The sequence below is a fragment of the Castor canadensis genome, chromosome 1 (genome assembly GCF_047511655.1).
Source record: "Castor canadensis chromosome 1, mCasCan1.hap1v2, whole genome shotgun sequence".
Taxonomy (NCBI): domain Eukaryota; kingdom Metazoa; phylum Chordata; class Mammalia; order Rodentia; family Castoridae; genus Castor; species Castor canadensis.
The window spans coordinates 147,632,225-147,646,431 of NC_133386.1; the positions used below are offsets into that span (position 1 = coordinate 147,632,225).

General features: G+C 41.6%; 1 protein-coding gene across 11 annotated transcripts in view; it reads right to left on the bottom strand.

The window, feature by feature from the left end:
* Nucleotides 1-14,207, bottom strand: part of Dennd2b (DENN domain containing 2B) — a 152,219-nt gene that overhangs the window by 46,896 nt on the left and 91,116 nt on the right. For 8 of the 11 annotated variants that reach the window (XM_020183506.2, XM_020183507.2, XM_074041060.1 and 5 more), the window contains one exon: nucleotides 2,445-2,549. In XM_020183506.2, coding sequence (XP_020039095.1) covers nucleotides 2,445-2,524 — 80 coding nt within the window. In that variant the 5' untranslated portion in view covers nucleotides 2,525-2,549. Of the gene's footprint in view, nucleotides 1-2,444; nucleotides 2,550-4,548; nucleotides 4,874-5,563; nucleotides 5,582-12,197; nucleotides 12,451-14,207 lie in introns of those variants that run through there. The other 3 variants (XM_074041055.1, XM_074041064.1, XM_074041057.1) reach the window with 3 other exon arrangements.

The window sequence follows — 14,207 nt, forward strand, 5'->3', positions numbered from 1 at the left end:
GCACAGAGCCTGGCACCTAGGAGAGCCCTCAGAGTTCACCAACCGTAATTTCCTAAATGAACCAGTGATCTCTTGCTTTACCCAGCCCAAATAATACACCCAGATTGTGGCTGGTGTGAAGGCAGCCAGAGAAACTACCAGATCACAAGGTCTAAAGAACATGTACAGTCCAGGGCTGGCCTCTGGGAGAAGGGTATAGCTAGCCACAGAGGCCTGCAACTCCATGCCAAAAGCCAGGTTCACAGGAAGGGAGGTAGGGAGAGAGGGAGAGAACCAAAAATATGGCAGGAAGGAAGCAAAGATTTAGAAGGGAGTATGGAGAGATTTTTTTAGGGCACATCTGAAGCTCAGACATTTACAAACACCATGCAATGTGTTTTGATGGCAAGCATGCTGGGAAGCTAAAGGAAGAGCAATTTCTAAAAACATTTAGAAACATGTAGGTGTGTATTCCAAATAAACTGGGGAACCCTTCAGCAGTCCTGAGTCTGCTTTGCAACTTAATGTAAATACTGCACATGTCCTCCTCCCCTCCACCCGGCATGATAGAAATTCAAAGAAAAAAATGAATATTTAAAGGCTGTTAGGTACAGTTAATCTCCAAGTAAATTTCTAAATACACTATTTCTTTAAAATTAAGAATAGCACTGTAGGACCACATGTGTTTATTTCACCCACACATGTGATCATAGCCTGACATTAAAAAAAAAAAAAATGGGGCCAGGAGTGGTGGCACATGCCTGTACTCCTAGCACTCAGGAGGATAAGGCCAGCCTGGGCTACAAAGAGAGACCCTATCTCTCTCTAAAAAAGGAATCTTAATTTCCAGTATCCACTGGCCAACTCAATCATGGTAAGAAAAGCTACCAGGCTAGTATTTTTTTTTCTTTTTGGGGGGTGGGGCTTGGGGGGGTGGTACTCAGGGCCTTGTACTTGATAGGCAGTCATTCTACCTCTAGCCTGCCATCAGACTGTTAAGAACCCAGCAAAGTGATTCCCAGAAGCAGGCAATGGGAGGCATAAACTGATATCTAGACTTGTTTCTGTCCTATAAGACTACAGAAGACTGGCTCTAACCAGGCTTTCTGCAGATTCTAAATTTGTTTGGCTAAGTCCCTAGCTCTGACATACCTAACAAGACAGAGCCCACCAATCCCTTGTGTGGTTGACATAGTTCATCACACTGTATCTACCATACCAAGTATGGTATAGGGAACCCCTGCCTCATTATGTCAGGCACTACCTAGGAGCTACAACCTGCGTCCTACTTAACCAACCACATCTGGACACTAGTTCTAAGTGACCTGAACCTCTACTTCCACCTCTGGCTAGACCCGAGGCACCTCACCCCATTGAGCTCAGCTTAGCGCTGCATAGCCCAGAAATGGAGGAAGGAGCTAGCCCTGTCCAACCACAGCTGAGCATTCTCACAGATACCTATCCCAGTGACTAGGGGTTCACAGCCAAATCTGCCCACCTGAGATCCAGCAGAAGGGGCTGTGAAAACCTGTGTGGCTGTAATAAAACAGCCTGGAGGTTCTCCTAGGACACTACCACACACAGTCTTGGCCAAGACATGAGAAGCCCTGGTGAGAACACTGTACATCTATCTGCCAGTTCTGGAAGCTTTAATCTAACATAGGGAGAGAGCTAACATTCACCCAGTGGCTTATGCCAGCCACTGTGCTAAGCACTGACAAATATTATCTCATTTAATCCTCACAGCACCTCTGTGTGAAACAAGTACTATCACTGTAATTTCAGAGATGAGGTAACTAAGATTTCAGAGGGCCCAGGAAAATGTTCTGAGATCTCACTATTTGTTAAGCAGTTACAGCTTGGATTTGAACCCAGCTCTACAGTATTCCAAAATCCCAGCTTTTTTTTTTTTTTTAAATACAGACTTACATTCCCATTTTTAAAGAGGACAAAACCAGGAAAGTGTATTATACCTAACATTGACTGAAATCCCCAAAGCTGTTTACTTTGCAGCCCAGCCTAAATTCTTATGGAGCCTAGACTTCAGCTTAGAACTTGTGTTAATATGCCAAATATATCTAACTGCCTTCCTGCTCTACACTAGTGGGACAGCCCCTTTCACCGCAGTGCAGCCCAGCTCAGGACCCAAGTTACCCACCTTAGGAAAAGGTTACATATAGAAGAACATCAGCTGTTTCTTGGTGAGACATCCCTGGAATGGCTAGGGGTTCCAACAGCACAACGCAATGCTTGCTTTAGAGTTACTGTTTGCTATCTTTTATGGAGACGTACAGAATTAGAAATCAGCATAAACATTGGAGATTCCTGGCTAATGGTCAGACGATCACCAGAGGATTGTCAGAGTCATAATGATCACTATTAACATTTTGGAAGGGATCCTCCCCAGGATTCAGACCATTTGGCCGACCTTTGATTCCCTCCTCCAACAATGCTCCCCTACCCACCTGCTCAGAGTCTCCCGAGGGGCCTTAGTGCCTCCAGCTCCATGGGTGATGCTGGAATTCTTGTTGGCAGTCATGGTCATTTCGGCTCTCTGCAAACCCAGAGCCCTGCAAAGAAGACAAGGTCTGTAAGCCAAGTTTCCACGGGCAACCCAAAGCACCTCAAACATCTTCCAGATGACCTCCAAAACTGCCAAAAAGGTTTCTGTGGCAGGTGGTAGAAACCACTTTCCCACATATGTTTAACTACATGTGTTACAGCTTGAGAGTCTCAAGAGACCCCTGGCCAGGGTAGGGAAGTCTATGAGCTAACAGATAATTTATCACCTCACAGAAAATGATTTAAAGACAAAACAAAACAAAACAAAAATCTTCTCCATCCCACCTCTCCTTACATTAGAGTTTCCCAAACTTCTGTTACTACAGACAGCATTTATGGGTTTTGCCACATTTGTATACCTCTTTCCTACTATTTATTTAAAATCTTTTGTGGATAAACTAGAAACTAATCTTTTTTTCTTTTCAAGTTAGCCTTGTTCAAAACAATGACCCATTCATTCATTCAACAAATATTTAGTGAGCAACTATGTCCAAGGTAAATGGTAATCCAGCAAAAATAAAACAAGTTCTCTGCCCCTGTAAAGCTCACATCCTAGTAGGGAGAAGTAGACAAAAAACATGCGTGCATCCCACGTGTATGATACATAAGTGTATTTTGTGTATAATATATAAGGTGATGATAAGTGGTATGAAGAAAAAAATGAAGCCAGGGAGAAAGACAGAGAATGAAGAGAGCGTGGTATTTGAAATATGATATTCAGAGAACAAGACTCTGATAAAGTGACATTTGAGCAGACATCAGACAATTGTGAGGCAGAAGTGCTAATCATATTTTTTCTAATATCCATGAGAATAACATTAATAGACATTAAGGTGTAAGTATTTACAAAGTAAAAAATGTTCATTTATGTGCAACATACCGTTAGCTGATATATTACCAACAGTAAAAGAACTATCCTTTAAAGAACACTATTTTACAGCAAATAATGAAAGGAAAAAAAAGATTTAAAAAATTAAGGGTATATCAAGATTAGAAAGAAGAAAGCAAAATTATCTCTATTTGCATGTTATGATTTTGTATGTAGAAAAATCTAAGGACCCAACTAAAAAAAAAAAATCATTAAATTAGTTAGTGAGTACTATCTATAATTTGGATCTTGAATGTCCCCTAAAGGTCCATGTGTTGAAGGTTTGGTGCCCAGTCCATGTCACTATTGGGAGATAGTGGAACCTTCAGAAAATGAGACCTAGTGAGGCCTTGAAGTTGGGGCATGTGCTTTTGAAGAGGATATTGAGACTGCAGTTCTTCTCAGTCACCACGAGGTGAATAACCCTTCTCTGTCATGTGTTCCTACTATGACACAAAGTGACCATGGACTGAAACCTCTGAAAGCATAGCCAAAACAAACTTTTCTCCTTTTAAGTTGATTATTTCAGGTTATTTTGTCACAGAAATGCAAACCTGACTAATGCAGTGAGTTCAAGACACTTTGTAAGATGTAAAATCAACATTAAAAATCTCTGTACATTAACAAACAATCTGAAAATTAAATTAAGAAAGTAATTCCATTAACAGCAGAAAAAAGAAAACAAATAAATTTAACAAAAAACTTGTGCACTACAAATTATATCATTGAAAGAAATTATAGACATAAAAAATGGAATATATCCCATGTTCATGGATTAGAAACCTTAATATATCTTTTTAATTTTTAATAAATTTTATTAGGATATATTCATTATAGATGGGGGATTCATACACTTATATTATACATTATTTACATTCCCCCCATCTTCTCTCCCCTTCAACCCCCTCCCTATTCCACTTAAAGCAATTGCAGGAAGTTTCTTAGTTCTGTTTCATATAGGTATATGAAGTCCATCTACCATATACCGTCACCTTAATCTCCTTTCTTCACCCTCCCCCTTCCATTAGTGCCCCCCACGCACACACACTGTACCTATTTTACAGTCCTAGGAGAAACCTTAATATCGTTAGCATGTCAATAATCCCCAAATTGATCTATGGATTCAACAGAATACCCACCAAAATCCCATCTGGCTTCTTTACAGAAACTGATAAGCTAATCCTAAAATCTTATGAAAATGCAAGGGACCCAGAGCAGCCAAAACAATCCTGAAAAAGAAGAATCAAGATGGAGGACTCAGACTTGCCATTTCAAAACATACTACAAAGCTACAATAATCAAGACCGTATAGTACTAACATAGGAGTGCACATAGAGCTCAGTGGAATAGAATAGAAAGTCTAGAAATAAACATGTTTATGATCAACTGATTTTTCAACAAAGATGCTAAGACAATTCAGTGAGAAAAAGAAGAATCTTTGAAGCAAATGGTGCTGGGTAAACTGAATATCCATATACAAAAGAATAAAGTAGGACCGCCCCCATCTTAAGCCATATAAAAGTAAGTAAAAAATATATCAGAGACCTAAAATGTAAGAGCTAAAAGTACAAAAACAAAGTTTAGAAGGAAACATAAAAGTAAATTCTTAGATTAGCCATGATTTCTTAGATATGACAACAAAAGCATAAGCCACAAAAGAAAGAAGACATAACTGTATCAAAAAAAAAAAAAAACTTTTGTGTCATTAAATAATACCACTAAATGAAAGTCAACCTAGAGAATGGGAAGTATTACTTGCAAATCATGTATCTGCTAGTGAACTTATATCCAGAATATAAAAAGAAGTTTTACAACTCAAAAATTAAAAGGTAAATAAGCCAATTAAAAATTAGAAGATACGCATGTTCTCCAAAGACATGAAATTGACCAATATGTACATGACACAGTGCTCGATGTCATTAGTCACTGAGAAAATAAAGATCAACATTACAATGATATATCCATGTCAACTTCATATTCACTAAGACACCAACAAAAGGAGGAGGCAGAGGAGGAAGGGACACATGAAAAGAAGCACTCGTGAGACTGTAAAGAAATTAGAGCCTTCATTCATCACTGGCAGCAATGTAAGAAAGGTGCAACCACTCTGAAAAACATTTTGACAGTTTCTCAAAAAGTAAAACACAGACTTACCATGTAAATCAGCATGACCCACTCCTGGGTATGTATGCAAGAGAAATGATAATGTAGGTATTAACTGATATAAACAAAATGTAGTATATTCATACAATGAAGATTATTCAAACATTCAAGCAAACTGGTATACTCTATACAACATGGATAAACCTTTTTGAAATGTTCAGAATAGGCAAATCTATAGACAAGGAAAATAAATTAGTAGTTGTCTAGAGCTGGATTGAGAGAGACAGAAAGTGGAATAATCAATGTGAGTATGGGGGTTCTTTTGCGGATGATAAAAAATGTTTTGGAATGAGATTAGTAATAATTATTACAAAACTTTGTGAATATATTAAAAATCATTGAGAGCTGGGGGCATGGCTCAAGCAGTAGACAGAGTGCCTGCCTAATAAGCACAAAGCCCCCAATTCAAACTCCAGTACCACCAAAAAATATCTATATACATATATCATTGACTTGTATGGGTGAATTCTAAGGTATGTGAATAATATCTCAACAGAGATGCTAAAATAAAACGTAAAGGCTTAAAACAATTTTAAGTGCCTTGAAGAATGGGTATGGAAGGAAACAGAATTGATACTTAGGAGACATACAAGTTTAATCTTTTTTAAACATTATATAAATGAGGCTGGTTGTATGGCTTAAGTGGTAGAGTGCCTGTCTAGTGAGCACAAGGCCCTGAGTTCAAATCCCAGCACTGAAAAAACCCTAAGCATCATATAAATGTGTCTACATAGCAAAGCATTACATGGTGCATCATTGGTAAGGACAATCTTATGTTTTATTTATCAGTTAGAAATAAATTAAAAGACAATGATACGCAAGGCTACTTCCTAAGTGAGTGTGGCTTCGGCTGACTCCATTATGGAAGCAGCACAGTGACTGGCATCCTTATGACCTTGGGCAAAATGGGATGGATGTGAGAGCTAAACATATTTATGTGTGACCACACTGACCTTAATCCAGGAGACCATCTTATTTATCATCTTGATGCAAACTGCTGACTGGTCTTGATGATAAAAGTAAGTCAAACTCTAGCGCTTGATACTGCTTATAGTTCCTTCCTACTTCCAACTATCTCTGATTCTTTAGCTTCACACATACTCTTAGGGTTGTAGTTTTAGTGATGGAGGTGGTGGGTGAAGTGGCAGTTGGAAAGAGGGGTAAGACCATGATACCAATAGAACACCCCTCTAAGTTGAATGCTGTCAATACTTTTGAAAAAAGCAAACCAACCCTGAGCCCCACTTTCATCCTTCATAAGACAAAGAAAAGCCTGCTTTACTATGGAAATAGCCAAGATGCCCCATTACCAACAAATGGATTAAAAATATGTGGTACTTAAACATAATGAAATTTTATTCAGCCACAAAGAAGAATGAAATTTTGACATTTGCAGGTAAATGGATGGAACTGGAGAACATCATCTTAAGCGAAGTTAGGCTCAGAAGGCCAAAAATTGCATGTTCTCCCTCATATGCAGATTACAGACCTAAAACAAATGCAGTAATATTATTGGACATGGGTCACACACTAAGGGGAGAACACGCACGAGAGGATAGGGAAAGGGAAGGAAACCAACAGAAACCAACATTTCGAATGTGGTTGATGTGCTCACTGTAGAGGAGTGAATATGGTAATCTTAAGCTGGCAGAGGCCACAATGGGAAGCAGACTAGGCAGTAGTGAAGAGGTCTGGTAGAGATGCACCAATGCAGGCTGTAATACAAATGTGCATGGAAACATAAGGAATCTCCCTACATAGCAAAACACCATGTTTTTCTTATTATCTTTTATATATTTTTCTTCTACAAAATTGCAGAATAAGAGGGCAGAACAGGTTCTGCCTGGAGGTGGGAGGTGGGGATGGGAGAGGGGTCGGTGGCCCAAATAATATATATACATGCAAGTAAATGCAAAAACGATAAAATAATAAAAAGAAAGAAAAGCCTGCTTTACTTGTTGGACAAAAATAGTCTTTAAAAACTTAAGTGTGGGGGCTGCTGCAGTGGCTCAAGTGGTAGAATTCCTGCCTTGCAAGTGTGAAGCCCTGAGTTCAAACCCCAGTACTATCAAAAAAAAAAAAAAAAAAAAAACTTAAGTGTGGCCAGGTGCCACTGGTTCATGACTGTAATCCTAGCTACTCAGGAGGCAGCAACCAGGAAGATCGAAGTTTGAAGCAAGCCTGGGCAAATAATTCACAAGACCCTATCTTGAAAAAAAACATCACAAAAAAGGGCTGGTGGAGTGGCTCAAGGTGTAGTCCCTGAGTTCAAAAACCTCAAATGTGTAGCATAATGTTGGGACAGTGGTGGGGTGGGGGTGTAATAACAAGTCAATGAGTGTGTACATCTATGCACATTGGCTCTGGTGAGGTATTGTCTATCTGCATTCCAATGCCCACTTAAGTTCTTGGCACGTGGCTGTGTGTGCAACAGAAAGCAGAAAAGAGGCAGCCTCTGGCAGCTTTCTCAAGCCAGCTCTTGGGGGAGCTTGGAGCTACAAGGAAACAACTTGTACACTGACTTTCAACAATGCCCATGGTAGCAATTATTGCGATAGCCATTGCCACCATCAAAATGACACTTGACATGCTCTGAGTTCCAGGCAGAAGATGTGTGAGAAGACCAGAAACTAAAATATATTAAATGAATATGACAGAAACTATTGTTTCTTTCCCTGAATGTCCACTATTAGAAGGTCTGACCCACTCCTCTGAATGCTATTATGTAGTTATATGTGAGAACAGAGTCAGCCAGTAAAGAAGGAAGAATGTAGCTGACTCTGACATTTGTGTGAGGTAAGACGAAAAATCACGTAAAGATGTAACCAAGAGAGAAGAGGAACAAAACTGTTCCAAGACCATGGCAGGCACCCTGCAAGAGTACAGCTGCCATTCTCAGAAGTGGTCTAGGAAGTCAGGCCTCCTGGGTAGGCACTACTGAGGGACCTTAGGTTAGACCATAGATGCCAACTCACCATCTTCTCCACCAGCTGCTCTCTCCCGGACAGGTCTATCAGGACAAGAGAATAACCCGGGGTGTGAGGAGCTGAAGAGCAGACCGCCCCTTTATCCCTGAAGCTTGGCTTCAGCACTCTCAGCAGCTAGCTTCCTGGGCCTTAATGCTTCTCCCAGCTCTCTAAAAGCAGCCTATACTTTTAATTTGGTACCTTGGCTAGTTAGAAGACATTCCAAGGTAGAAAAAAAGTGCCCACTAGGAATGAGCAGCAAGGGGGATATGAGGCTGTTCACTGGTTCAATGGTTCATCAATTGCAAAATCCAGACAGAAAGTGCATGACTGGAAAATCAAATTGTTCAAATTAGCATCTTACCATCAATCACCTCAAAAACCCGGCTTTGACAAATTGTAGACAACTATATGAAGAGTTACAAACAGGAGAAAAGAACATACTATGGTACATTTCCCAGACACTTGACAAGTACAGTGGGAAGAATCCCTGACAGATTCAGATTACCTACCTCCAACCCTGCTTCTGCCAGTTACTAGTTATGGCCTTGTACAAATGAGTTCCGAAGACTCACTTTCTTAATATAATACCAACATAATAATTTGATCTACCTCCCATGATTGTGTGTGCTAGCCACACACAAGTTTAATAAATGTTTTTCTTACAAATCATGCCTGTCTGGGTATTTGGAGGACAACCTCCCTATTTCTGAGCCTGAGTCACTTTTCACCCTTCCTGGTACTACCATGCACTCCATCTACCCTAAGCCCAGCACTGTGCAAAGCGCTAGGATATACTATAAAAAATTAAAGTCCCTGCTTTGCATGATCTGACAAGGGAAAGAAGTCAAGTAAGAGTGGGTATCACAGCTAAGGTACATTTATTTATGACACATGTGGCTAGATTCTTTGTATAATTACAATCGCTAAAGTTATAAGCACTTCACATGTATTAAATCATTTATTCCTTCTGACAACCCTGTAAAGTAGATACTATTATATTTATACTTTACTAAGGAAACTAAGATACAAAGCAGGTAACCAGCCTGCCTAAGCCACAGTTAGAAAGTGGCAAGGCAAGTTTGCACCAGGATCGCTTGTGCATTTTGCCTTTAGGGAGCTTCTCATTCTGTCTTACCATTCTGTGAGGCAGGAGTAATACAGCCCTGTTTCTCCAATTAGGAGATTCAATGGTTCAAATTTAGCTTCAGACAGATTCAAATGGAACAAAACAAGAGTGTGGAACCAGATCGCTCTGACTTCACTGTCCACTTACTTTAATATGGGGGAGGGGCTTGTTAAATGCAGAGTCCCAGCCTAGCCTTTACCTCCTATATGGGAATCTATGGGGATGGGACTGGTACTTTGCATTTCTGTTTTTGAGGGCATTGTGGTTTAAACTCAAGGCTTCATGCTTGCTTGGCAAGGGTTCTACCACTTGAGTCATGCCCCCACCCCCAAATTTGCATTTCTAGGCTAGCTACTCTTATTCAGTCTTAAATGTGAAAACTTGTGCTTGCAACATGCTAATAAGTACTTGGAAAAGTATGAGAGGTCACCATCTTCCCAAGAGGTTGTCCAGCTATGAGCAAATAAAAGTGGACACTCAGTCCCTCCTCCTTTCTTCCCCAGAACCACTGACCCTCAACAACAAAGGAACAGATATGGGGCTGGTGGAGTGGCTCAAGTGGTAAGATGCCTGCCTAGCAAGTGTGGAGCCCTGAGTTCAAGTCACAGTGCCGCAAGAAAAAAAAAAAGGAACAGATACATCTCTGAATCCAGTCTCAAGCATTATCCGTGTTTCATCTGTTTTCTCAGTCTTCAGGTACAGTCAGGATTCTTGTATCTCAATACAACCCTTCCTGCCACCAATCTTGGTAGCTAACAATCTCTTTCCTCAATTTGTTCTCACTTCCAAACTCCTGAGAGAAGGAGTTTATACAAGAAGTCATAAATGTGTGGTCAAGAACAAAGACGTGTCATTTGGCATTCCCTTTGTTTTTTAAAAAATTCGAATCAGTTGTCAAACATTTAAGACACTGGCTGATTATAAATACAAATTCAAATTCTGGTTTTTCTGGACAAATTAGAAAATCTGCCACCAAACTCTACATTTCTGTAAGACAACAGCTGTCAGAGCTGAGTGCAGGTGGACCATTTCATCACAGAGCCCTTTCCAGTTCAGCCTACTGCTTCTACCTGGCCAGCCTCTCCAGTCAGCAAGTGAGTGCACAGCTCTGGAGCCTGCATCCCACAGGGAGGGTGAGGAGGCACTGAGATGGGAGTAGCAGCTACACAAAACTTCCTAGATGGTGGGGCATGAGCAGTGCAGGGAAGAGGAACCTGCTAACACAGTCTCTTGGCTGCTTGAAACCCCCTTCTAGTCCCCTCTTGAAGGTTCCCTGCTTTTGCTCAGGTCAGCCTTCACCTAGCAATCCAGCTTTCACCTAGCAATGCACACCTGATCCACAGATGCTCTCCCAGAGGCCCAAGACGGGATAGATTGGGGTTCAGTCTCTGAAGGGAGCTGTCTCTCAGCAGTACAGACCCTTCCTATCCTACAGCAAATTAAAAAAAAAAAAAGTTTCCCCTTGTTCAAGTAAATGTCCACTTGGCACCTTTATGCAGACATAACAGTAGATGTGACAAGCAGACTTGCAGGGCCCTGAGAGTGATGGAGAAGAGATGTAGACACATGGAGTGAAGCCTCCCAGCCCTCCGGGGCAGAGTTGCTCTTATGAGAAAACAAGATTTTGTGCTAACATCTACGTTCCTCTCATTTCCGAAGCAATCTGCTCAAGTGGAAGTTTATAGCTTAAGAAGCAGCCCCAAGGGACAGGAAAGATGGCAAAAGGAGCCAAGTTCATGTATGCACTCTGAGAACTTGGTTACAGCCAGAACACCACCACCTGTACAACGGCAGTATAGTCACAGTGCAGTGTCCAGCTGCAGGCCAATTACCCTGGGGCTGCCCTGCTGACATCCTGCCCAGCAAACACCTGTTCAGCCCTCCACCTGCTGACTGCCTGCTTCTTGCACCTTTCCTCATCCAGAGACCCTGCCCAAGGAAGTAAGGATGTTTAACCATCCAGCAGCCCCTCATTTCTTCCTCCAAGAGCCCCAGCAACCAATACCAGCACTCATAACTCGAGAGGCTTAACAAATGCAACTAAATCAGGGAGATCCTTCATTCCGTGGATTTTGACGATCAGGACATCTGGATCCTCACATCAGCTCCTGTTCTTCCTGAAGCAAGGAAGGCCCCTGTTAAATTCCCTGTGGAAAGGCTCCCCTAATCCCTGGAGGGAGCTCAGCATAGCCCCTCTGCCTTTCTCTCCCAATCAACCCCCTCCCTGGTTCTCAAAGGGATAAAAGGGCTCCTAGGCACAGACTGAGAACTTGAGAAACAGCTATAGCTTTTTTTTTTTTTTTCCTATCTTCTTGGAGCTGCATCTTTTATTCTCCCCCTGCCATGCCTCCCTTTCCCTCAGAACAGGTCTTTAGCTCTGCTCTGCCTAAAAATAAGAGATTACAAGGGTGGATCAGGACGACTGATTGGCATAAAATGCTTTAGAGACAGCATTGGGAAGGATTTCTCAAGTCTGTCCCGTTCCTTCCAACATACCAGAACCTTTTTCTCCTTTGCTAGTTCTACGTACCTCATACTTCGGGTCTCTTCCATTTCATCCACAGATTCTGAAAGCCCTTCAAGCAAAAACGTCAAAGGGATAGCAAGCCTGCTCAGGTGGAGAGAAACCAGGGTTGGTTTTGTTAGGAGGTCAGAAGGATTGTCAGGTCCTTCTGAGGCTGAAATCTCCTTCAACCAGCCACAAGAAAAGATGCTTTGTTATTGAATAATAATCAGAAAAAAAATTAAGAACACTTTCCATCTCTTCACTGTCTACTTATCACTCCCACGAACTCTTTCCCAACCCTCCTCCTCAAAGAAAGTCCTTTAAGTTTGAATTTTCAGTTTTCAGTTCCTTTTCCTACCATATGGTCTTTCTCCAGCACAGTTTCTGTAGAGGTTTTAAGCTGAATTTTAAGCACTTCCTGAAAGCCTGAATTGGGGTGAGGGCTTATTAATTGACTCTGGGCCAAAGGAAATATGCTTGCTTTTAAGATGGCTTCAAAGACCTCCACTCAGCTATTTCTGCCATTCTGGACACTCAGTCTCTCAGCAAGCAACTTAATGTGGTGCTGGCAGGACGATGAAGCCCACTCTGCCCAGTGAAGTGTCACCACTTTCATAAAGAAAGAAGAATGGAGGCCCTGCTCCTGGGGACTAACCACTGCCTTCTTTCACTTTGGCAAGAAGAATGTAGCTGGGTCCAAAATCATGATGGTGATGCAAAGGCCACAGTCCTATCTCCTGTTAGGCCAGCCACATCAGACTGCTGTGGCTGCCATAAAATCCTGCACATGCCAGGAATGTTCCTGCCTCCAAGCTTTTGTTCAACCAATTCATCTATCTTAAATGTTCTCTGGCCCCATTCTTTCTTAAATAACCAGGTCAAATGTCAACTTCTTTCCTGCCCTCAAGTCCTGACCTCATTCTCACCCTTCCCATGCTCTCTGGTCTAGTTGAAGTCAAGCCAACTGACTGATGGCAAGAGGTCTCCTCTGCTCTGGAAAAGCATGCCTCCTACAAGCTACACCTTCCCAGAGGAGGACAAGGAACTAATATGGGCTAAAGAGACTGGCAAGTCTCAATACCTCTGCATTCTCATCTGTAGCACAGGGAGAAGGACCCTTCTCTATAATGAGAACATGAAGAACACTGAGAAGCCATCTATAAAGAACAGAGAATACTGAGAACCCTGAGGGAACACACTGGAAGTCTCTGGGCCAAGGGTTTAGCCTTTCTCTCTCTCTCTAATACTTCCATGTTGGTCCTTACTATTTTAGCTGATATTGCTTCCTATTTCATTCAGAAAACAGAAATAATCACAACAGACCCTTGCTGAACTACCACTGTCACATTTTTCTCACCACCAGTATCAATGCAGGTCTGGTCAAAAATAAGGCTTCAAAATATAGCTCCCATTCACCCCAAGTAAAAGCCAAAATCTTTTCTAATGACTTACAAGGCCCTTTATCTTCTGGGTCCCTACTATCCTCTGACCTCATTTCAACTAACCTTTCCCCTTACTCTCTTTACTCTAGCCACATTGTATTCTTATGTCCTTAAACACACCAGACACATTCCTACCCCAGGGCCTTCCCATCTGTTTTAACTAGAACACTTTCTCCCAGAGAGCCTGCTCCCTTAGCAACCTCAAGTCTTTGAACTAGACATCATCTTCTCAGTGAGACCTTCTCTGACCACACTATAAATGAAAACCTTTCCACCCTGCTGCCCCCCCAGCACTCTATTCCCTCTTTTCTGTTTTATTTTTCTCCATAGCATTTACCACCATCCAACATACTACTTTTCTACTTTTATGCATATGCAAGTTCCATGATGTCGAGCATTTTGTCTTTGTTCATGGCTGTATCCTCATCACTGCCTGGAACAGTCCTTAGCACACAGTAGGGCTTCAAAAAAACATTTGCTATCACCTCCAAGTAGCCTTCCTTGGACAAGATAGGCAGCTTTGGGCTCCATTATTCATGCCTATTTTCCAGGGTAGGCCACTCTTCCCAGTGAAGGCCCAGGTCCAGGGTCT